Source organism: Triticum urartu, chromosome 1 (assembly GCF_003073215.2).
Source record: "Triticum urartu cultivar G1812 chromosome 1, Tu2.1, whole genome shotgun sequence".
NCBI lineage: Eukaryota > Viridiplantae > Streptophyta > Magnoliopsida > Poales > Poaceae > Triticum > Triticum urartu.
The window spans coordinates 51,501,028-51,527,280 of NC_053022.1; the positions used below are offsets into that span (position 1 = coordinate 51,501,028).

Sequence of the window (26,253 nt, forward strand, 5' to 3'; positions counted from 1 at the left end):
GAAGACAGCCATTGGATCGTCATATCAGGCTTTGAAGATGCCAATACCTACTCATCCATTGGGACGAGATCTAAATCGTTGAAGCAACATCGGTTGGAGCACCACCTCACGCAGCACAACCTTGCAATCCATCACCAATGGTTTAGAGAGTTGGAGAAATCAAACCATGTCGCAGAACAACACGAAAAAGATGTCAAAGTCAACGCACCAACAAATTAGGGGATACAAACTCTCACGGGCCCTTCATCGATGCCGATCGGATGTCGTCGAGCTACAAAGAAACTTGAGAGGCCTAATTCCATTATGCAATAGCCGCCGCCACCTCGTCAATGCCTAAATGGAAATAGATCTGAAGGAAAATAAAATGAGGCAGATGGGTCACCACTCTAATTGTTTTGTCCATTTTGCATCACTTTTTGTTCCTTATTTTTTCCATAATAGTCATAGGATTTTTAGAACTTCACCATGCTCATGCACCATTTTAAGTGATTTTACCATGATCTTAAATGAGAAGGATATTATCTATTTTGGGGTCAAAATCATGCTAATTGACGTCATAATAACCTTCCATACAAATAGAAGATCACGTGGGAGGAAAACCAACCGCACATGATGTTACAGAGGAGAAGATGGTATGTGAAACAAGCATAGACACTCGTATCGTACGGTGCCGCCACTCCTTGGCTTACTACTTCAACCTCATCGGATCTAAAAAGGATGAACATAGAGGCCAGAACTACAAACTAGAAGTAGAAAACCTAACCTCTGGACCTCTGGAAGGAATCCAGAGGGGGAATTATCAAAAGGGCACCACTATGCCATCACTTCAGAGACTCCGACATCGATCTTCATCATCATTGTCATCCACATCTTCAGCATCAATCCCTTCATCATCCATCTCTTCGTAACAGCGAACCCTAGTTTGGATTTGTATGTGTGTTACATTAATCATTCATCTGATATTATACCACTATTGCGGAGTGGGGAAACTCCTAGGCTTCAAACTATTATACCACTCCTCCGCATAATCTTATAATCAAAAAGGAAATATATTGGTTATTAAATATTCCCTATTCGCATCTTTCTTAACAAGGATACCAACAATTGAGTTGATCTTAGTGAAGTGATCAAGTGCCTTTTCATTTTCATAGCTATGGAAAGGATCAAATTCAACCAAAGTAATTATCTCGAGTTAAATATATAATTCATAACCATTATCTTTTATGCATATATGAGAGGTACCAAACTTAGTATCAGGAACAAAAGTGTTTCAGAAGTTTTTTTAATAGTTCAATCATACCATCGACCCAGCTTCATCATCGTAAGCTATAATTTCTCTAGTGAATTCTTCATCAAGTTCTACAGGCGTAGTGGGTAGACCAATTTATATCGCTTAGTACGTGTGACATTTGATGTTTCAAGTTTTTAACATTCTCAAGTTCTTTAGCTTTAGCAATACGAGGCTAAAAGATCTCCAAGTGGAACAAAAATATCAAGCATATTAGAAGCATCATCATAATTTTCATGAGAAGCACAAGTAGTATCAACTACATGTGACATATCGGAATGTGAAGGGTGTGTGTTTGATAGTGGTTTTGGTGATGGTGGTGGTGGTATATCACAAGTCGACTTAAACACAGTAGGTAAATCAAATGTAGAACCAGTACATAAGTATGTACCTTGTCTTGTCGTGGAAGAAATGATCTTGCTTCCCCATGATGGAGAACTAAATTCAGAAAACAAATAACTCTCCAAGTGAACTTATAAATAGAGTTATGCTCTCCCGCAATGGTGCGAGAAAATAGTCTTGATAACCCACAAGTGTAGGAGATCGCAACAGTCTTTGAGGAAAGTATCAACTTAAATTTATTGATTTGACATAAGGAGAGGCAAAAAATATTTATAAGCCTTAGCGGTTGGGTTATCAATTCAACCACACCTAAAAAAATGTTACATTGAAAAATCATATGTGATAGCAAAGATGTTAACTAGGGCGTAAGTTTGTGTATACCTTATTTCTAAAGTACTATTAATTTTTTGGCAGATCTCTTAAACTAAATAATGGCTAGTAGTTTTCTAAAGAAACTATGTGTATTTCTGTTTTGGTCGAGCTAGCAAACTACTAAGGATAACAAATGCGACCCACAGTGTATTGTAATTAATCAGTTTATATAGTCCAATTCAATTAGCTTTTCAAGTCTAAACATTACATTGCTTTAGCGTTGTTCAATGACGGATTGACGGGTGTGTCATGCGACAACTTTAACCTTGTTAGTGTATATAGTGCCAAATACAAGGTGGCGACAACTTCGTGTCATGAAAAATCCTAAAAGAGAAATTGTTAAGGGTTTCAGGATGGAAGATAATTATATGCCAAGGGAGGGCATAAGGTCCCAAAATTTTCATCCGAAGGTAATTTGGGTATTTTCCCCAAAAAAATCCAAAAACTTTACTTTTGCACAAAATAACTCCATGAGGGAGTTGTGTTGAAAATAACGCCAGTCTGAATTAGTTTTATTCAAAATTACGCAAGTTAGAGAGTAAAACAAGCAAACATGCCTAAAAAAGTAGATACATTTAAGACGTATCAACATTTATCAATGAAGTTACAACTTTTAAATATGGCGTATAACTTGGCCGGTCTATTGGATGCAATCAACTGATCATTAACTCAAATAGTATGGAAGCCATATAAGTATGAATGAAGGTAGCATATTTGTAGGAACTGGGGCAATCAATTTTGCTGACTATTATCATATTTGAGTTCCTACATATTATCTAGAACACTATTATAGAGAGGCAAACTTTGTAGCTCATGAGGGTGCTATTTTAGCAAAATCATCAACGCTGATGCACCACCAGCTATTACCCTATTGCTTCTAAAGGATGCAACACTGATCGCAAATGAATAAAGAGGTGGTGTAATGAGCATATCTCTTGGCCTTTTCTCATGACCGCCTAGGGAACTATGGCTTCTTCGCCTCCCATCGGCGCCGCCACCGACGCGCCTCGTCTCCTGAGGCCTTAGTGCTATGGAGGCGCGGTGGATCTCGGGCCTTGCCGATGAAGGGTTCCTACTCCGTAACTGAGGGAGGACAACAAGTTTTGCCCGACTCGGGTGAGGTAGGGACAATGGCGACAGCACGCCTTCGGCTCGATCCAGTGTTTCTAATCGTTGCTCGGTAGTCTACAGGCCTGGATGTAATTTTTATTATTTCTGGCATTTTTTGTACTGCCATGGCAGTTGATGAATAGATTGAAAGTCCCCCTGCAAGTGTATATTATTATTATTATTATTATTTTAAGTAAATAATGGAGTAGATATTTTTTGAGGGGAGAGTAAAAAAGAGGCGGTGTATATATATAATGTCAAAAGAAGAAGTTTTCCTTTTTTTTTTGAGCTACAGAAGAAGAAGTTTTCCTATCAGGGACGGGGCGGTGATTGGGCTTTCGGATCCAAATCGACCCAAGTATAGGCGGGCTGGCCAGAGAAGCCCAACCGAATACCCGGCATGTTAAGGGCCTATTCGGTTCACAGGAATATGAAACGTAGGAATGGAGAAACCCATAGGAATGAGAAAGGAACAGAGGTGCAAAACTGAGGATTCAAAACCGGAGGAAAACAGAAGAGCTGGACGTTCGGTACGGCGTTGGAAGAGCAGAGGAAGCCGTTCCATAAGGGGTGCTCAAAGCATAACTTTATGAAAAAAAAATTTGGCTGCATAGTGATTCTCTTAGGTAAAACATCTGGCTATGGAATAAATTATTTGGGAAGTGATTGATCTTTCTCGGGCATACGTGAAACATGAGCTCCGACTGGATTTACTATTTCCTGTAGGATCACCTGGCTAGAGCAGTATTCCGGAGGAAACTGAACTAGCATTTCCTGTGATCCGAATGGCCGGTTGGTCCAAAATCCTCTGGAATACCGATTCCTGCAGATTTCCTGTAAAAAACTGTGAACCGAATAGGCCCTAAGTATTGCCCAACCCCGAACCCCCAAGCTGGCCTCATCCCAAAGGAAAATCCCCCACCCCCACCCAGAGGAAGCTGTAGTACGGAGTAGAAGATAGATCGATCTAGGGTTTTCTTCCGTCAGGAGAGCGGCGATGGCGGAGACGCAGGCAGAAATCGATTCTTACATTGAGCTTTACTGGGCTGATAGGATGGAGGCGTTCTTGGAGGAGGAGGAAGCGGAGGAGGAGACGGAGAGAAGGGAGAGTGGTTCCGGCGGCGAAATGAAGAAAAGGAAGACGGCGGCGGGAGTAGGCTCGAAGAAGGCGGCGGCGGCGGAGGATCCGGTGGAGGAGAGCGACAACGAAGAGGGGCAAGTGGAGTCGATCAGTACAGCGAAATCGAATCTGGCGAGGACAAAAAAGATTCTAAACGCAAAGATTGCCAAGCTTGTGGGAGTGGAGAGCGGGGAGGGCCCCCATTATAAGACCAAGACGATGACCGAGGAAGACGTCGCGGCGGCAGCCATGTACAGAGCCAAGGGGGAGGAGGCGCACATGAACCAGGATCGAAGGGGGAGCTGGACGCCGTCATCAAGTGGATCGCCACGGGAGATCCCGAGGCAATCAGGATCTCGGACCAGTGGATGGCTGAAAATGTGGAGGCCATGAAGCTGGAGCCAAAAGATCCTACCGACTGGCTGGCCGAACAAGCCAAGGACTACCGTGAATTCTGGGATCTTCTATGGGCCGGCTCCTTCGGTAAATGGGAGGATATCAGTAAGCAAACCCAAATCTTCCCCCTATCTACCTTCTGATCAATTGCTCTTGGAAATATCTAACCAAATAGTCTTGATCGATTGACATCAATCTGCAGCGCTTATCCAACCCATGCTTTACACGGACGAGAAGCCTCCGCAAGATGTGTACCCCATCCGAACTCTGCAGGTCTTTTCGGTCAAAGTAGCAGCCATCACAGAGGAATTGGGGTGGCCGCTGCATGTCTTTGGTATCGTTGCCGCACGCGACTCATTGGATCACAATCGCAACATTATCTTTGGCCGTCAAAGGGATAACTGCCAAACCATCGACAGTGAGGTTTGTATATTCGTCTCGACAGTTACTTGGTGCCTATGTTACCTCTGTGAACATTATTTGTTCTGGTATTCACATGACTTCAAATTATATACAAATGTACTGGGCTATTGGGAGATATATGATGAAATTACTCTCTACTGTTATTTGGTGCCTATGTTACCTCTGTGAACACTATTTGTTCTGGTTTTCACATGACTTCAAATAATATACAAATGTACTGGGCTATTGGGAGATATATGATGATATTAGAGATTTAAATTACTTATTTTAGGCTTTGCGGAGATGAAATATACATACCCTCGGCATATGTTAACATCAGTGGCTTTTGGTTTCTCTGAACTATGATTACAGTTAATAATTCATATCAATACAGATATGCTCCTTCCGTTCCTAAATATTAGTTTTTTTAGAGATACCAATATGGACTACATACGGAGCAAAATGAGTGAATCTACACTCTAAACTACGTCTATATACATCCATATGTAATCCATATTGACATCTCTAAAAGACTTGTATTTAGGAATGGAGGGAGTATTAGTTTGCGGGGGTCCGTGATATTGCTACCAAGTTCCATGCATGAACTAGGTGATTCTAAACCAGCCATTGTAAACCTGATTGTTACTAGGAAATAGCTTCACGAAAAAAATGGTACTACCTCGTCCGGTTTATAGGGCTTATCTTGAAATTTTAGTTTTTCTGTTTTATAAGTCTCAAATTTTTAGTTTTTCCGTTTTACTCAATTTGATTGTTTCACCTTGGTTGGTGAGATTTTTGAATTGAGCCCTATAAACCGGAAGAGAGGGAGTAGTAGCTATTGCCAATGGTTATGAGAAATCATACCAAATGATCAATCCATGGAGTATTATAAGTATACTAGTGTAAGTGGGAATCATTCCTTTTCTTTTTCTGCAAAAAATTCTAAGTTCTTAAAGGATGCCACATAAGAAATCAACGACATGAAATCACATGTATGCTTGCATGGTGTTCAATTTTGTTTGAGTTGACTTACGGGTTCGAGTATAATCTTTGTGCATTTCAAATGTCAAGTTTGTGTAAATTTCTTCCAGGCCGATATAGGGGAATAGTGACTGCACTTTTTACCCTCTCTTTACTGTTTCCCTATGAAAATAATTGGCCCTTGACAATGTGTCCCCACAGCGGATAGGCAGATTCTTGAGTCTCTTTCCTCCTCCAGTTTGTTTGAGACCAGTCACCAGTATTCTATTTTTTTTTGTACTTGATAATTTCTTGTGTTCTCCTGTGAAATTCTGCTTGCAAATGTTTTAGCACTGTTTTCAATCTATTGGCAAAGGAATCTCTTTAGAAAATTGCTTTAGAGTATATGCACCCCTTAGCAAAAAAATATTGTTTGTCTCTAAATCGTTTGCATCCTGTGTACAGTTTCCTAGTATATGTTTTGATTATGCTGTTCAATGTTTGCCTCTCCTTTTGCTTTAGTATATATACATATTGTTAGTTTAAATTGGTTCTTCAAAACATGAGGGTTTTGAAGATCAACAATGCTTGCTGACCCAATTCGAACTTATTTGCTGTTACAGTCTTGGCAAAGTCTGCCTTTTAGTGTTTGCTACCAAAAGATATTTACTTCAAGCTCTTATTGATAAGTTTAGCTTGATAAATGGATTACTTCTCCATGGATGCATTGTTCCTTGGTGTCAGCATATATTGGTTTTCTTCCAATCCAGTCGTTCCAGTTGTATTTTTCGATAAATAACACATAATTTGTTTTGTAAATTTTGCATGCAGAATCGATACCTGACACTGACAGGTCCTACCCGTGCTGTTGTGGTTGTGGATCCTGTGTTCTTTGAGGTTGACTTGCGAGTGAAGGGCAGAACTGAATCTGAGGATAGAGCTTTGAGCTATCTAGTTGTTAATTGTCGTGAGTCTGGCTGTCGTGAATCGTACATGTTTAAACGTGTCGAAACTAGCAAGCTTAGCACAGTGGAATTGACATTGGGTGACATGGCTGAATCTGTGGAGGCCACCATCAGTGTCAGAGTTGTCGATGGGGAATGGCCAGAAGGCTTTGGAGGTCTAATTTCTGCCCGTACCGCCAGTATCAGTGACATAGAAATCAAGTTGCTTGCTTTCGATAAACTGCCAGTTGCAGCTGATGGCACGATACAGCTTTCACGCCGTGTTTTGTCTGTCGAAGCTGATGGAATGCTGAGAGTCTCTGTCATGGCAAATGGTTTGGAGGATCAAACTGTTGAGGGAGATTCTAAAGCATTCAAAGCCAGGGAAGCCTCCAGAAGCACGCGTATGCTTCAAGTTCGCTCTTGTAAGCTGGAGGTCACCATCGCATGGTCTCTTGTCCCGGCTATGGTCTAGGGAGGATGTAATGGCTTGGGGTGATGTGTGTTTGTGTTTAATGTTATGCAGTGAAGCTGTTATTTCTGGAGTGATGTGTGTTGTTAGGGGTACCTTTATCCTCGTTAGATTAGTGTCAAGTACTATATTATATGTAACGTGGGCAGATTAAGATAGATTTGACTATGTAATGTGGGCAGATTAAGTACTATGGAGTACTTGACTATGTAATGTGGACAAGTTAAGTTTGATTTGACCATGTAATGTTGGCAGATTAAGATATACTTGACTATGTAATGTGGGCACATTAAGTTGCTCCCTCCGATCCATATTAATTGATGCACAATTGTTGGTATAAATTTGTAGTACTAAAGTTGTATTAAGTGTATGTCAATTAATTTGGATCAAGGGAGGACTAGATTTTATTTGCTGTTTTTTTCATAGTAATAGTAAATTGTCTCGATCAACGATTCTTGCATTGAGAGAAGCAATGCCAATTTGTGGTCTTGGTCTCGTTTGGCCTGGAGATGGCGCAAATGAAGGACACTTAAAAGTAGAGGGACGGTAATCATTGCTTAAAGGTGCATGGAAATGGAAACAGTATGCAGTTTCCGTCAGTCACTAAACACTTCTTGTAGAGGGACGGTAATCATTGCTTCTCCTGATGCAAGTAGATCCAGTGCTAATCCTGTTCAAAACGGGGTTGCCAGCCTCCCACTCTTATAGTGACGACCATGTCAGCCACACACGCCACTTGCCACTGGAGCTCTTTTACTTCCATTCAGCAATTCGAATTTTGAACGTGCGTCGTGCTCACAAACAAGATCGGTACATGGATGCATGTTAGACAAATGTCTACAGCCCAAGACCAAATCTAGCACACAGCAACTCTTATGAGACATTTTGCAATACATATATGCTTATACCCAGGTAAAAAAGCAACCAACACGTTCAAGAAAGCAGTTCCATTTCATAAATTAAGGAAACTTCATATTACACAAGCAGAAGTTTTTTTTTTCATCAGCAAAGTCATCATCGCTCCTCTCGAAATTCAGTCCTCATTTCTCAGTAACACCCAAAGGCCTTGTGCATGTGGTCCGCCGGTGCCCTTCCATACCACAATTCTTGCATCTACCGGGCTTTCGTGGTTTCTTCAGGGCATCCCGTCTCTCAGGGCATATAGTTTGTTTGTGCCCTTCGCATCTGCTTATCCGGTGCGATGCCTTTTCTCGACTATTTGTTGGTCTTCCAACTCCCCTCTGCTTATCCGGTGCTTTTAGACCGTGCAGACCATTCACATTAACAGAGTTTCCAGTACTTTCGCCTACTGAGTCCCTCCTACGATGCCTTTTCTCGACTATTTGTTGGTCTTCCAACTCCCCTCTGCTTATCCGGTGCTTTTAGACCGTGCAGACCATTCACATTAACAGAGTTTCCAGTACTGATGCATTTTTCAGCACCGTCGCCACCCAGATATGCTATCTCATCATTGCCAAGCAATGTACCAGGAGTTAAGCCGGCCATTCGGTCGTGGAGACCCAAGCCGACCCTCTTCTCGGCCAAAGGTGCACCACTCACCAGCAGGGCGTCCAAACCTTCATATAGGTGATCGTACGCTGTCGCACTCGCATCATCCATCCTCACCACCTCCATGGCTTTCAGGTACAGCTTCGAGTGTCTACAGGTAAAGGACATGTTAGCTGAGTTGTCTCTCTGATACTGAGCCCGGTGTTGCGACAGTATGTCCCTCGCGTCCTTTGTGCACCGCTTCACTATATGCTTAGCGGGGATCTCTTCGAGATGAAGTATTTCCATCACCTGTGTTGTTGGAAAAATAAGCAATTAGTTATGCTTTGTCGAGAAACATTTTTCATCCTATCAGGATAAAATTTGCTGCGGAAGTTTACCCTCGGAACATGGCTGCACAACATCCCAGTGTGCTCGAACTGACCACATTCACATGTAAACTGTCATTGGTCATCATTTATGTTCACTTCATACTCAATCTGCTCCATTTTTCTCTCTTGGCTGCATTGTTGTGGACTGCAAGATATTTCCTCATCTTCTCTATTTTCGGTGACATTATAGGCAGTAGCTTCGGTTACTAGGCGCCTAAACTCTTCGTACATCGCTCTTGTGTATATCCTACTTGCATACCGCTCTATCGCCAAATTAGTTCTCCTCACTGCTCCACCCTGTCAATACCATTGAGCATTTTCTCGGAGTTAGCAGTACTAACAAATGACATTATATTTACTCGATCTCGATATAAAACAAATGCTTCCCGTCTTTTAACTTAAAAAACTAAAGGAACGAATTACTTACTATCATTGTCCTCTTCTCCTCATAGCTATCCTCTCGCTCTCGATCAAACTACAGCCTCATGTATTGCCTCACAGAAACGTGCATTGGACTCGCTGGTGGCATGTAGGTCTTCAGCATGTGATTCACACTTTCGCTGCGTTGAGTGCTCATCATCTTGGCGCAGAAAACCCCCTCGAAGTACGACTTCCCCACTTTTCTCTAATCTCATACAACTGCGTCATGTATGTATGGTTCCTCAAATTGTGTTTATATAACAAAATACCCCTGCCTCGAACTCATCTATGGTTAACATGTAGTTCACAACCTTGTGGAACTCAGCTTGAAAATCAGATTTCTTCGTATGCAACAGCCCTAACATCTCCTTTGCTTTCTTCAGGACATGCCATTTGCACCACCTGTGCACCGTGCCTGGATAAACCTTCTTTATGGCCAATTCCATGGCTCGGTTTTGGTCTGCAAACACAAGTCGTCAGCTATACATGAAGTGTGACTTTTACCAACACAAGGGTATCGTGCTGTCCATGACTTACCTATCAGAATAGTCCTTGGAGAAGGTCCTCCCATCATCTGCATGAACTGCAAGAACACCCATTCGAAACTCTCTTCTTATCCGTCCCTCATCAAGACACCATCAAGAATTATACTCTGAAAATGATTGTTCATCCCAACAAATAGTCCAGAAGGCATGTCGTACAGGCTTCCTGTAAGTGGTGTCGAAAGTTACGGCATCCCAAAGAACCTGTACTGCATTCTGCTGCTCACATTTGTTCACATGACGTTCTTCACTTTACTACCTATTTTTTGCCGGAACTTTGTATGTAAAACCGGGGTCACCATTAACAATGTCCGCAAACACCTCCAAAGTCTTCTGGACATCATCCTCCGCCTGCTCACGGCTTATCTCCCTGCAAATGTTCCTTGGAGTCCTTTTTGTAAATGCTTCTCGACTGATCCGAAATAGCTGCAAATTATGCTGCACACCTTACCAAGATTCACATTATTCTCCCTCATCTGCTTTTATCAAATCCTTAGTGTGTGCTTGTGTGAGGGCCAGTGCACCTTCTCGCCCATCGTCGGTGACATGGAGTGGTTGTGGCTTTCACGGTGCTCAGTAATATACCAACTGTTATCCGCAACGCGTAGCAATCTAATCAAGGCTGGACACTCGCACCTGCACGACCTGCTATTCTCCATCTCTGGCTTTCCCTTCAGGTTGTCCATACAGATCGCAAGGTCAGAACACTTATCTAGAATCTCAAACAAAAAACTACACGGAATTCAAAACTTACCGAACAACCGCAGACGATCTCCTGCATGCATTTAGTTCTCTCTGCATTCAACCGGCTCTTGCCATATCTAATACCAAAGCCAATTTCCCACGAATACAGATTGTAAAAGCTGTATGCTTCGCCCAACGAATCAAAACTCAATCCTAGTTCAGGTCTTATTACACTTTTTGTTGGTTTCTCCGTGTATTTCCGAATTGACTGCTCCAAAGCACTCATTCGAGGTGGACACGGACTCCGGTCTGGTGGCGCACTACCCAGTCTTAACCTGCATTTCAACGTTTCTTCAGTATCGATATAAGACCGGCATCAACTATGTTGTGGTTTTCACTCACTAACGTAAGATCTCTAACATTTTCTTTCAGTGATGCAAATGGGTCGTGGTGGCATATTTTCTTTTTTTGTTCTTAACTACCTATTCGCCTATTTCAGGTCTGAAATAGAAACCATGTTCTAAAATTTTCACCAACACATGCTTTCAAAAGATTACGAATACAATTTCTGAATGCTACGAAACCACGATTTCTTCTCTTCATACATTTTTGTCCATCCAGGGGCCTGGGGATTGATTCTGTAAGTAGATTGCGTGGACCTCGCCGGGGACGACTTGTGCCGTCGGTGAACCCCAGCGCGAGCAGCATCGTTGCAGTCGCCGCCAACCTGCTGACCACATTCAGAGCTAGCACTGGAATAAGCCTGGACCGCTCGCTCCTGCTCCTCCATTCGCTAACAAAACCAGAGGAGCCGGATCCGGCTGCTCATGGCTGTCCGTGAATTCCTCAAGCAGGGGAAACCTGTCAAAATAGATGCGACCATTGGCATCCATTGACAGTCATTCCACATGTAATCTACTCCCGTCCTATTTTTTATCGGATCCAGAATCATTTACCTGTCAACAGCGTCGAGGAGGAACTCCATGCCCGCATCTTCCATTGTCTCAGCCAGCTCCGGCCGTAGCCTAGCTAGCGTCACCTCAAGGGACAACTTCGCCGGGCATTACGCTGGGGTGCGGCGGCGGCGGACGGATGGAGTCGACCGGAGGGAAGGGTGTCGAGGGCGTGCTGCCGCCGCCACCTCAACTTTTACTTTTTTTTTTCTTTGAGGCAATCTCGCGAAGCTTTATTCAACCCGTCACAATGTTTACAGGGACTAAAGAAAGACCTTCCGGATGGCCCAGCCATACATGACACCCTCCTTATTGGAGCTCCTAAACTCCTAAACTCAACTTTTACTGAGGGTGTGGGGGGTGGTTGGGCGGCAAGGGTTTGCAGAACACGCGCATGTGTATTGCACCCGTGACGGCCCAACTTTTCGCCCGACGACCTGTTCCTCTTATCTGTTCCATGGATCGGGAAAGACATTAACGTCCTGGTCCATGGACCAGACGCCAACCACATCTACGGGTCCATATCATGCGCCCTGTTTCGTACCGTATTTCACCTCCATGCGAATTTCCAGCGGACCGCGTCTGACACGGCTGACCTCCTTTTCCAGATCCCGAGCGAGGAACGGAAGGCATAGATATCGGGAGCAGCTGGGCACGGGCACCAAATCGCCCCTCCCATACTATGCTACTTTCATTCACCATGACGTACACTGAGAATTTCATATTGTCAAATGAAATTAGTAGAGAAACACAATCTCTCGGAGTCCCTTACGCAGCAGAAACTATTACATTCTGATTGTTATTCGCGGGTTAAGTTTTGAACATTGTTTGATTGTTATTGTCTTTCAAAGTCACTGCTTCTACAAGTAGGCGTAAAGGCATGATTAGTTCCACGAATCTCTAGATGGAGGTAAGATTTGAACAACCACGTACAACATCACATTTGACACATGAGGAAGGTACAAACGGGTGTTATAATCATATGTAGATGGGTTTCGCTGGTACAACCACCATTGTCAACTTCTAATAAACGTGATTGACTCAATTTTGTATCATCTTTGGGAATCATATAACCGTTAAAAGTGAGTGACTGTTCATCGGAACTGTTTATAGTCTGAATATTCATAAGGTTCGGTCGATGCCCGCCTCCCCACAAACTTGACTTGCATGTTTCCCCGCAAAAACCTCTCCACGCCTACTTTTATTTACAAACACAAAGAGCGCTATTCTTCTTTAGTTAAGTAGTCCCCCCTCTATGAGACCGTAAGACCCTGGTGGAATTGAAGGCTCGCTTAATAATAGGCAAGAGGGGACCCTTTCTTGCCCAACCCTACCTACATCAGTAAAATTAGAACCGAGAAAGACAATGTTCAACACACGTGAGACAAAATGAAGGTATGGGACGGCTAGTTCACCATGGAAAGAGAATTCCATACTTTAGTTTAGTAGTCTTCTTTGTTCGAAAAATGTGCAGTGGAAAGGGATGCTAGTCGGCTTTGGCGAAGTTGTAGGCCCAAATAGATCAGATCAAGAGTGATTCCTCACCTATCCTGTCAGGGGCCAAGTCAAAGGCTCGAGTATAGATTCCCTATATGGCTATACTCATGTGAAGAATCCATAAAAACAGACCGGGAAGTATGTTTGTCCACGAAAAAAGCTCGTTCATGATACCATGAATTCCCACGTTCCTGCATGCCTTAAGCCAACAGGTCCCATACTGTAGTTAATTGGAGCTGCTAGCCACTCGATCGGCCAGCTCCATGTTCTCCGAAGGCAGCACAGGTATCTTAGGTACACATTCAGAAGCGGCGTTTTTTGTTATGAACATATTCAGAAGCGGCATTTTTTGTTTAGAAACAACGTTTACAAAATTCTGCATTTCACTGAAATTTTTGAATATTTTTTAGGTTATGTGAACAATTTTTTAAAACAGAAACGTTTTCCGAAATTACTTTTTTTAGAAGATAAACATTTTCTGAAATCTACTAACGTTTTTTAATACATGAACATTTTCTGAACCTGTGAAAAATATTTACTAAAAAATATTTTTTTGAAAACACGAACAATATTTGGAAAACTAGAGCGCATTTTAAAATTCTGAACTCATTTATAAAAAATAGCGAAACAGAAATTATGATTTTTATAAAAAATTGTTCACATGAGAAAATTTTGAAACGCTGAACTTTTATTAAAACACGAACAAATTTTGAAATTCTAAACATTTTTTAAAAGAGTGAAGGAAATACCAGTGCTCAAACGCTCAGATGGGTTGGCCCATCCTACGATTGTGTGTGCGATTGCCTGATTATTTGCCGTGACGTGCGGCAAATAGGGAATTTCGTACTTTCGGGGAGTAGCGTCAATTAGGCGGCACCATGCACAGGCCGCCAGACTAGGCCGGCCCTTAGGTCGCGTGGGAAATCAGGGAAAATCACCGAAAAAAGAATGGTAGTGCGATGGATCGAACGTTGTAGCTCTCGCTACTGACTGCTCGTCGCTAGCGACAAGAGCTGATAGGCTTCAGTATCTAACTAGGAAACTTGCACTACAAGAAATATCCATCAGCGACTGGTTTACTATAGTGAACAAGTCTTTTTCTACTATTTCTTTATTTTTTCTTCAGTTATTTATTTGTTTATTTTACATTTTTTCATTATTTCTTTTTTCTTTTAAAAATTCACGCACTTTTATTTTTTTTAAATCAATACATGTTCGCCTTTTCAAATTTATCCATAAAATAAAAGTATTTGCATTTCTTTTTTAAAATTTATGAACTTTTTTTAAACACAAAAATTTATTAAATTTGGAACAAAAAATTTAAAAACATGATTATTTTTTGAAATTCCAGAATATTTTTAAAATTGTACACAATATTTTGGTATTCCAATTTTTCTTTCAAATGTTTGAACTGGTTCTAAAAAGAATAATAATGTTCAAAAATAATAAAAATAAACTAACCAAATAGAAAATAAAAAAATGCTTAAGCCTTCGCCCAACTAGGTGACGACATCTCTCCCTTCGGGCTCATGTTGGGGAAAACCCTATTTGCCTCTTTATTTTTTGAAATAAATGCAAGCATTAGGATTTGAACCCTGGTGGCTGGGTGTTAAGGCATATCTCTCTAGATGTAGTTTTGGTGATTGATGACAACATGTTTGCGGACTAATCATGTGCTTTGAGCATTTCAGAGATTCATCCTTTGGCACAAGATGATTTCTTTCCCCTCGGAGTGTTATTCAAGACGGTGTAGCTCTTTCGCTTCGATTTTGGTGAACTAGTTCCGTAGGAGTCACCGTACTATCAAGAGGGGGTCCGCTTTGGTAAGGCTAGGGCGAAATCAACACGTACACTTCCTTTTCACACCATCTGAGATTTCCCGCTTCAATGGAGAGCTCTTTCCCCCTTTCTTTCTGCTTCGTCTGGTCCCAGCGGTAGTACCGCGGTGCCCAGTGGTAGTACGCTTAGGAGTCACAGGCGGCAGTACCGCTCCGCAGCGGTAGTACCGCCGGTGGGTCCTCAGCCGTAGTACCGATGCGTTACCAGGCTCCTACCGTGTCGATTCGAGGGGGTCGCTTCTCGTGTCGGATTGTGCGGCACTAAGCAACGGCAGTAGAGCGGTAGTGCCGCTCATGAGCGGTAGTACTACCCTACCACCGCGGCAGTACCGCACTGGGTCCCTCTCCTGCTCTCTCTCTCTCCTGCCCTCCAGACTGCACGGCAGTACCGCCTAGGGGAGCGGTAGTACCGCTGAGCACAGCGGTAGTATCGTTGCCTCCTGCGGTAGTACCGCCCTTTGCGGGGCTGTTTTGGGGGGTAACGGTTGGATTGTTCCCCCACTATATAAGGGGGTCTTCTTCCCCAAAGTTGACTCAACTTTTTCCCCAAAAGCTGCTGGAATTTTGTCTATTTTGGGCCTAGCCCAATAGCAGTTTCAGAAATTCCTAATAAATCCTAGAGGCCCATGCAGTCCATTCGTGCAAGGCAAGAGGTGGAACTAAAGTTTAGTCCCACATTGCTAGTTTAGAGGGAGTTGGGCCTCTTTATAAGGGAGGCTCTTTCTCCACATGTATGAGGGTGAGAACAAGAGGGACATCCACGCGCGCTCCTCCTCCGCCGCCCGCCTCGCCACGACGCGCCGCGGGTTGCGGGAATGAGCCGATGTCTAAGTTTTTGCCACGCACGACGGGTATACGAAAGGTCACGCGGGAGCTGAAACGTTTTCTGTAGTGGACACTGAATTCGAACGACGCGTCTCTTCCGCCGCTGCCTGTTCGCTTCGTCTCCCTCTGTTGCTTCACCTCCCGTCGCAGCCTGTTCGCGTCCGTCTCTTGTGCCTATAAAAGGGAGGTCGCTCCTCCCAGAGAGATACACCAGAACAACGCAATACTCTCGCCTCCAAGTTCCTGCCCACTGAGCTGCTGCTACGATCTTCCTCATCTCGGCTTGCGGCGTGCACCGCAGGTCGGGACAGTAGGCCTCCGGAACCGCACCTTTTGAGTCCTGTACGGGAGAAGGGTGATAAGGTTTTTGGGGAGCGCTCCGCGCGACTACTGGCCACTTCATCACGGACTCTGACGACTACTTCCCCGACGACGACTTCTTCCCTGACGTCGACAACCTCATCGACGACATGGCTGGAGAGGATGTCGACCCCAAGTCCAGTGTTTCTGCTGCTGCTGTCCCGTATGTGTTCTTGCTCTTTCTGTTAGATGTCCTGCCACAGTTCTTTGCTCTAGTTTCTGCCCTACATATGATAGGTTCTACTTCATATATGTGATACGTCTCCAACGTATCTATAATTTTTGATTGCTCCATGCTATATTATCTACTGTTTTGGGCAATATTGGGCTTTATTATCCACTTTTATATTATTTTTGGGACTAACCTATTAACCGGAGGCCCAGCCCAGATTTGCTGTTTTTTGCCTATTTCAGTGTTTCGAAGAAAAGGAATATCAAACGAAGTCGAAACGGAACGAAATCAACTAGAGAAGTTATTTTTGAAAGGAAAGCTACCGGATGGACTTGGACCCCACGTCAGGAGAGAAGGGAGGTGCTCACGAGGGTGGGGAGCGTGCCCCCCCTAGGGCGCGCCCCCTGCCTCGTGGGGCCCCCGAAGCTCCACCGACGTACTTCCTGCACCCATATATACCTATGTACCCTAAAACTTCCAGAACGGAGATTAGATCGGGAGTTCCGCCACCGCAAGCCTCTGTAGCCACCAAAAGTCAATCGGGACCCTGTTCCGACACCCTGCCGGAGGGGGGGGGGGAACCCTCACCGGTGGCCATCTTCATCATCCCGGCGCTCTCCATGACGAGGAGGGAGTGGTTCACCCTCGGGGCTGAGGGTATGTACCAGTAGCTATGTGTTTAATCTCTCTCTCTCTCTCGTGTTGTTGATTTGGCACGATCTTGATGTATCGCGAGCTTTGCTATTATAGTTGGATCTTATGTTTCTTCTCCCCCTCTTCTCTCTTGTAATGGATTGAGTTTTCCCATTGAAGTAATCTTATCGGATTGAGTCTTTAAAGATTTGAGAACACTTGATGTATGTCTTGCCGTGCGTATCTGTGGTGACAATGGGATATCACGTGATTCACTTGATGTACGTTTTGTGATCAACTTGCGGGTTCCGCCCAATAACCTATGCATAGGGGTTGGCACACGTTTTCGTCTTGATTCTCCGATAGAAACTTTGGGGCACTCTTTGAGGTTCTATGTATTGGTTGAATAGATGAATTAAGATTGTGTGATGCATATCGTATAATCATACCCACGGATACTTGAGGCGACATTGGAGTATCTAGGTGACATTAGGGTTTTGGTTGATTTGTGTCTTAAGGTGTTATTCTAGTACGAACTCTAGGGCTGTTTGTGACACTTATAGAAATAGCCCAACAGATTGATTGAAAAGAATAACTTTGAGGTGGTTTCGTACCCTACCATAATCTCTTCGTTTGTTCTCCGCTATTAGTGACTTTGGAGTGACTTTTTGTTGCATGTTGAGGGATAGTTATATGATCCAATTATGTTATTATTGTTGAGAGAACTTGCACTAGTGAAAGTATGAACCCTAGGCCTTGTTTCCTAGCATTGCAATACCGTTTACGCTCACTTTTATCGCTTTCTACCTTGCTTTTTTTATATTTTCAGATTACAAAAACCTATATCTACCATCCATATTGCACTTGTATCACCATCTCTTCGCCGAACTAGTGCACCTAGCTATACAATTTACCATTGTATTGGGTGTGTTGGGGACACAAGAGACTCTTTGCTATTTGGTTGCAGGGTTGCTTGAGAGAGACCATCTTCATCCTACGCCTCCCACGGATTGATAAACCTTAGGTCATCCACTTGAGGGAAATTTGCTACTGTCCTACAAACCTCTGCACTTGGAGGCCCAACAACGTCTACAAGAAGAAGGTTGTGTAGTAGACATCAAGCTCTTTTCTGGCGCCGTTGCCGGGGAGGCTAGGTAAGCTGCACTCACACCCCGTCAACTAAGCTCTTTTCTGGTGCCGTTGCTGGGGAGGTTAGTGCTTGAAGGTATATCTTTAGATCTTGCAATTGAATCTTTTTGTTTCTTGTTTTAGCACTAGTTTGGTTTATAAAAGAAAACTACAAAAAATGGAATTGAGTTTTCTCATACGCTTCATCTTTTTAATATCTTTCGTGAGTATGATGGAAAGGAAAATTGTGCCAAAGTGTTAGAAGAAGAATGCATTAGAATGTTTGGCACTAAATATTTATATGATGAGCATGATTGCAATGTTGTTAGTATGAATTCCTTGAATATCCATGATGCTAATGATATGCAAAGCCACAAGCTTGGGGAAGCTATGTTTGATGAAGATGGTATTTTTTGTCCCCCAAGCTTTGATGAGCAAATTTACTATGATGAAAGCATGCATCCTATCTATGATGATTATTGTGATGACATGTATGCTTTAAAGAATAATGATAACCATGAAACTTGTCATCTTGATCTTAATTTTCAATCACATGATAGTTATTTTGTTGAGTTTGCTCCCACTATTATGAGAAGAAATTTGCTTATGTGGAGAGTAGTAAATTTTCTATGCAAGTAGATCATGAAAAGAATGCTTTAGGTGCTGGTTATATTGTTGAATTCATTCATGATGCTACTGAAAATTATTATGAGGGAGAAACATATGCTTGTAGGAATTGCAATAATATCAAGTTTCCTCTCTATGTGCTTAAAGTTTTAAAGTTATGCTTGTTTTGCCTTCCTATGCTAGTTGATTATTGTTCCCATAAATTGTTTGCTCACAAAATCCCTATGCATAGGAAGTGGGTTAGACTTAAATGTGTTAGTCATATTCTTCATGATGCTCTCTTTATGTTTCAATACTTATCTTTTGTGTGAGCATCATTGAAATCATCATGCCTAGCTAGGGGCGTTAAACGATAGCGCTTGTTGGGAGGCAACCCAATTTTATTTTAGTTTCTTGCTTTTTGGTTCTGTTTAGGAATAAATAATCCATCTAGCTTCTGTTTAGATGTGGTTTTATGTTTTAATTAGTGTTTGTGCCAAGTAGAACCTTTGGGAAGACTTGGGTGAAGTCTTTATGATCATGCTGTAAAAAACAGAAACTTTAGCGCTCACGAGATTAGCTAAAACTTTTTACTGGAGAGTGTTATTTAGTTTATTCTTTTTGAAGATGATTACTAGACAAATTCCTCAGGTCCACCAATTTATTTTAGAATTTTTGGAGTTCCAGAAGTTTGCGTTAGTTACAGATTACTACAGACTGTTCTGTTTTTAACAGATTCTGTTTTTCGTGTGTTGTTTGTTTATTTTGATGAATCTATGGCTAGTAAAATAGTTTATAAACCATAGAGAAGTTGGAATACAGTAGGTTTAACACCAATATAAATAAAGAATGAGTTCATTACAATACCTTGAATTGGTGTTTTGTTTTCTTTCGCTAACGGAGCTCACGAGTTTTCTGTTAAGTTTTGTGTTGTGAAGTTTTCAAGTTTTGGGTAAATATTCGATGGACTATGGAATAAGGAGTGGCAAGAGCCTAAGCTTGGGGATGCCCAAGGCACCCCAAGGTAATATTCAGGGATAATCAAGAGCCTAAGCTTGGGGATGCCCCGGGTGGCATCCCCTCTTTCGTCTTCGTTCATCGGTAACTTAACTTGGAGCTATATTTTTATTCATCACATGATATGTGTTTTGCTTGGAGCGTCATTTTATTTTCTTTAGCTTTGCTTGCTGTTTGAATAAAGAATCAAGATCTGAAATTCTTAAATGTTAGAGAGTCTTCACATAGTTGCATAATTATCCGACTACTCGTTGATCTTCACTTATATCTTTTGGAGTAGTTTGTTATTGCTCTAGTGCTTCACTTATATCTTTTAGAGCACGTTGGTGGTTTTATTTTGAAGAAATAGTTGAACTCTCATGCTTCACTTATATTATTTTGAGAGACTTAAATAGCATGGTAATGTGCTTAATTCTAATATGCTAGGTATTCAAGAATAGTAAAAACTTTCTTATGAGTGTGTTGAATACTAAGAAAAGTTTGATGCTTGATAATTGTTTTGAGATATGAAGATGGTAACATTAGAGTCATGCTAGTTGAGTAGTTGTGAATTTGAGAAATACTTGTGTTAAAGTTTGTGATTCCCGTAGCATGCACGTATGGTGAACCGTTATGTGATGAACTCAGAGCATGATTTATTTATTGATTGTCTTCCTTATGAGTGGCGGTCGGGGACGAGCGATGATCTTTTCCTACCAATCTATCCCCCTAGGAGCATGCGCGTAATACTTTGCTTTGATAACTAGTAGATTTTGCAATAAGTATATGAGTTCTTCATGACTAATGTTGAGTCCATGGATTATACACACTTTTCTTCCTTCCACCATTGCTAGCCTCTCTAATACCGCGCACCTTTCGCTGGTATCATACACCCAGCATATACCTTCCTCAGAACAGCCACCATACCTACCTATCATGGCATTTCCATAGCCATTCCGAGATATATTGCCATGCAACTTTCCACCGTTCCGTTTATTATGACACACTCCATCATTGTCATATTGCTTAGCATGATCATGTAGTTGACATCGTATTTGTGGCAAAGCCACCGTTCATAATTCTTTCATACATGTCACTCTTGATTCATTGCATATCCCGGTACACCGCCGGAGGCATTCACATAGAGTCATATTTCGTTCTAAGTATCGAGTTGTAATTGTTGAGTTGTAAGAAAAATAAAAGTGTGATGATCATCATTTTTAGAGCATTGTCCCAAGTGAGGAAAGGATGATGGAGACTATGATTCCCCCACAAGTCGGGATGAGGCTCCAGACGAAAAATAAAAAAAAGAGAAAAAAAGATGCCATAAAAAAGGGCCCAAATAAAAAAATGAGAGAAAAAGAGAGAAGGGACAAAGTTACTATCCTTTTACCACACTTGTGCTTCAAAGTAGCACCATGATCTTCATGATAGAGAGTCTCTCATTTTGTCACTTTCATATACTAGTGGGAATTTTTCATTACAAAACTTGGCTTGTATACTCCAATGATGGGCTTCCTCAAATTGCCCTAGGTCTTCGTGAGCAAGTGAGTTGGATGCACACCCACTTAGTTTCTTTTGATTGAGCTTCCATATACTTATAGCTCTAGTGCATCCGTTGCATGGCAATCCCTACTCACTCACATTGATATCTATTGATGGGCATCTCCATAGCCCGTTGATACGCCTAGTTGATGTGAGACTATCTTCCCCTCTTTTTGTCTTCTCCACAACCACCATTCTATTCCACATATAGTGCTATATCCATGGCTCACGCTCATGTATTGCGTGAAGATCGAAAAAGTTTTGAAAATGTTAAAGTATGAAACAATTGCTTGACTTGTCATCGGGGTTGTGCATGATTTAAATACTTTGTGTGGTCAAGATAGAGCATAGCCATGCTATATGATTTTGTAGGGATAACTTTCTTTGGCCATGTTATTTTGAGAAGACATAATTGCTTAGTTAGTATGCTTTAGGTATTATTATTTTTATGTCAATATGAACACTTTTCTTGAATCTTTCGGATCTGAATATTCATATCACAATTAAGAAGAATTACAATGAAATTATGCCTAATAGCATTCCACATCAAAAATTATCTTTTTCATCATTTACATACTCGAGGACGAGCAAGAATTAAGCTTGGGGATGCTTGATACGTCTCCAACGTATCTATAATTTTTGATTGCTCCATGCTATATTATCTAATGTTTTGGGCAATATTGGGATTTATTATCCACTTTTATATTATTTTTGGGACTAACCTATTAACTGGAGGCCTAGCCCAGATTTGCTGTTTTTTTGTGCCTATTTTAGTGTTTCGAAGAAAAGGAATATCAAACGAAGTCGAAACAGAACGAAATCAACTGGAGAAGTTATTTTTGGAAGGAAAGCTACTGGATGGACTTGGACCCCATGTCAGGAGAGAAGGGAGGTGCCCACGAGGGTGGGGGCGCCCCCCCTAAGGGCGCGCCCCCTACCTCGTCGGGCCCTCGAAGCTCCATCGACGTACTTCCTGCACCCATATATACCTACGTACCCTAAAACTTCTAGAACGGAGATTAGATTGGGAGTTCCGCCGCCGCAAGCCTATGTAGCCACCAAAAGTCAATCGGGACCCTGTTCCGGCACCCTGCCGGAGGGGGGGGGGAACCCTCATCGGTGGCCATCTTCATCATCCCGGCGCTCTCCATGACGAGGAGGGAGTAGTTCACCCTCGGGGCTGAGGGTATGTACCAGTAGCTATGTGTTTGATCTCTCTCTCTCTCATGTTCTTGATTTGGCACGATCTTGATGTATCGCGAGCTTTGCTATTATAGTTGGATCTTATGTTTCTTCTCCCCCTCTTCTCTCTTGTAATGGATTGAGTTTTCCCCTTGAAGTAATCTTATCGGATTGAGTCTTTAAAGATTTGAGAACACTTCATGTATGTCTTGCCATGCGTATCTGTGGTGACAATGGGATATCACGTGATTCACTTGATGTATGGTTTGGTGATCAACTTGCGGGTTCCGCCATGAACCTATGCATAGGGGTTGGCACACGTTTTCTTCTTGATTCTCCGGTAGAAACTTTGGGGCACTCTTTGAGGTTCTATGTGTTGGTTGAATAGATGAATTGAGATTGTGTGATGCATATCATATAATCATACCCACGGATACTTGAGGTGACATTGGAGTATCTAGGTGACATTAGGGTTTTGGTTGATTTGTGTCTTAAGGTGTTATTCTAGTACGAACTCTAGGGCTGTTTGTGACACTTATAGGAATAGCCCAACGGATTGATTGGAAAGAATAACTTTGAGGTGGTTTCGTACCCTACTATAATCTCTTCGTTTGTTCTCCGCTATTAGTGACTTTGGAGTGACTTTTTGTTGCATGTTGAGGTATAGTTATATGATCCAATTATGTTATTATTTTTGAGAGAACTTGCACTAGTGAAAGTATGAACCCTAGGCCTTGTTTCCGAGCATTGCAATACCGTTTACACTCACTTTTATCGCTTTCTACCTTGCTGTTTTTATATTTCCAGATTACAAAAACCTATATCTACCATCCATATTGCACTTGTATCACTATCTCTTCGCCGAACTAGTGCACCTATACAATTTACCATTGTATTGGGTGTGTTGGGGACACAAGAGACTCTTTGCTATTTGGTTGCAGCGTTGCTTGAGAGAGACCATCTTCATCCTACGCCTCCCATGGATTGATAAACCTTAGGTCATCCACTTGAGGGAAATTTGCTACTGTCCTGCAAACCTCTGCACTTGGAGGCCCAACAACGTCTACAAGAAGAAGGTTGTGTAGTAGACATCAATATGCAACTTCATCTAGTGTCTGTTCTAGATGTGTTTAGTACAAGTTCATATATGCAGATGCTATTTACCTTCACTCTGTCAGATTGCATGACTTGCTTTATCTCTGCTATATTAGTCATGCTTTATCTAGTATTTCCATTAGCAAAATTATTTGGTAAGTTGCTCATATTTCCAACAATCCAAAAACCCTATTATAGGCAATTTACACCAAGTGGTTTTGCTGCTTCCATGAGACCTCCTATGTTTGAGGGTATCCACTATAAGAGGTGGCGCATGAGAGCAGTCTTATGATTTCAAACCATGAGTTGCTATGACGTCACTCTTGGCAAACCTGAAGGAGAGCTTGATGCTCAACAGGTACAAGCTTTTCAGAAAATGGATACTCTGTTTAAGGCTGCTCTCTTGAGTGTTCTTGGTGAGAACATAGTTGATGCTTATGCGTCAATTGATAATGGAAAAGATATGTGGGATGCACTCGAGGTCAAGTTTGGGGTCTCGGATGCTGGCACTGAGCTGTACATCATGGAGCAATTCTATGATTACAGGATGACTGAAGAGCGCTCCGTAGTTGAGCAAGCTCATGAGATACAGTCATTTGCTAGAGAACTTGAGCACTTTAGTTGTATGCTACCGGACAAGTTTGTTGCCGGAGGTATTATCACCAAGCTTCCTCCTTCATGGAGGAACTTTGCTACCTTACTGAAACACAAGAGACAGGAGTTTTCCGTCCTGGATCTCATTGGCACTCTTGATGTGGAAGAAAAGGCGAGAGCAATGGACACACCTGCTCGAGGTATTGAGGGAGGATCTAGTGCCAATCTGGTACAGAAGAAGAACTTCCAGCCCCACAAGTTCAAGAACAAGGGCAAGTTTGATGGTAAAGCAAAGTTTGATGGGAAGAACAAGGTTGTGCAACACACGAACTTCAAGAAGAAGAATGACAAGAAGAAAGGTGCTTGTCATGTGTGTGGGGATCCTGATCATTGGGCTCCTAGTTGCCCTAATCGCTATGACAAGCGTCATCCTGGGAAAGGCGGCAATACCACTAATGTTGTCATTGGAGACACTGACATGAAGGATGTTGGGTATGGTATATTTCCCACTATTCTTTCAGTATGTCATTCTCCTGATTGGTTGATTGACACGTGTGCTAATGTGCATGTATGCGGTGATATTTCCATGTTTTCGTCTTATCAGACCGCAGAGACTTCAACTGTGCTGATGGGCAACGGTTCAAGTGCTTCTGTTCGTGGTGTTGACACGGTCGATCTGAAGTTTACTTCGGGGAAGATCGTGCGGCTGAAGAATGTGCATTATGTCCCCTCCGTCAATAAAAATCTTGTTAGCGGATCTCTTCTGTGTAGAGATGGCTATAAGCTTGTCTTTGAGTCGAATAAATTTGTAATATCCAAGTATGGAACTTTTGTTGGTAAAGTCTATGAGTCAGGAGGCCTGTTTCGTTTATCCTTGTCAGACGTTTGCAATAAAGTTGTTAATCATGTTTAGTGAATCAAATGTGTGGCATTCACGTCTTTGTCATGTTAACTTTGGTTGCATGTCGCGACTAGCGAAGTTGAACTTAATCCCTAGTTTCATCACTGTCAAGGGATCTTAGTGTCAAGTTTGTGTGCAAGCTAAGCAACCTCGTAAGTCTCACACGACTGCGGAAACGAGAAATCTTGCACCACTAGAGCTCATACATTCAGATCTATGTGAAATGAATGGCATTTTAACAAAAGGTGGAAAGAAATATTTCATGACATTAATTGACGACTCCACTAGATACTGTCGTGTGTATCTTCTAAAATCTAAGGATGAGGCTTTGAACTTTTTCAAGATCTATAAAGCTGAAGTGGAAAACCAACTTGATTGGAAAATCAAGAGGCTTAGGTCCGACCGTGGTGGAGAGTATTTTTCCAATGAATTTGATGCTTTTTGTGCGGAACATGGTATAATCCATGAGAGGACGCCTCCCTATTCACAGTCAAATGGGGTGGCCGAAAGAAAGAACCGTACTCTAACTGATTTGGTTAACGCCATGTTAGACACATCGGGTCTCTCCAAGGCATGGTGGGGGGAGGCGATATTGATGGCATGTCATGTCCTAAACCGAGTTCCCACAAAGAACAAAGAGATAACTCCATTCGAGGAATGGGAGAAGAAAATGTTAAAACTCTCTTATCTACGAACATGGGGTTGTTTGGCGAAAGTCAATGTTCCAATTCCAAAGAAGCGGAAGCTTGGACCAAAGACTGTGGATTGTGTTTTCTTGGGATATGCTTTTCATAGCATTGGCTATAGATTCATGGTTGTAAAATATGAGGTACCTGACATGCATGTCGGTACGATCATGGAGTCGAATGATGCGACTTTCTTTGAAGATATCTTTCCTATGAAGGATATGACTACCTCGTCTAATCAGGAGATGCCTAGTTCATCGAATCAGGAACCAGTTACAATTACCGAACCTGTAATTTCGATGGAACACTT

At 42.2% G+C, this 26,253-nt stretch overlaps 1 protein-coding gene and 1 long non-coding RNA gene across 2 annotated transcripts; one reads left to right on the forward strand and one right to left on the reverse strand.

The window, feature by feature from the left end:
- Positions 1 to 3,984: 3,984 nt before the first annotated feature.
- LOC125546471 lies at positions 3,985 to 7,723 on the forward strand. Its single transcript, XM_048710730.1, has 3 exons — positions 3,985 to 4,733; positions 4,831 to 5,051; positions 6,822 to 7,723. The coding sequence occupies exons 1-3, from the start codon at positions 4,601 to 4,603 to the stop codon at positions 7,407 to 7,409; spliced, it is 942 nt and encodes a 313-aa protein (XP_048566687.1). The 5' UTR covers positions 3,985 to 4,600; the 3' UTR covers positions 7,410 to 7,723.
- A 602-nt stretch (positions 7,724 to 8,325) lies between these two features.
- On the reverse strand, positions 8,326 to 12,125 carry LOC125554737. The gene is made up of 7 exons (XR_007304442.1): positions 11,889 to 12,125; positions 11,538 to 11,793; positions 11,003 to 11,267; positions 10,244 to 10,919; positions 9,714 to 10,166; positions 9,296 to 9,583; positions 8,326 to 9,206 (listed from the first exon to the last, which is right to left on the reverse strand). It is a non-coding gene; the product is annotated as an uncharacterized LOC125554737 (long non-coding RNA).
- Between the last annotated feature and the right edge of the window lie 14,128 nt (positions 12,126 to 26,253).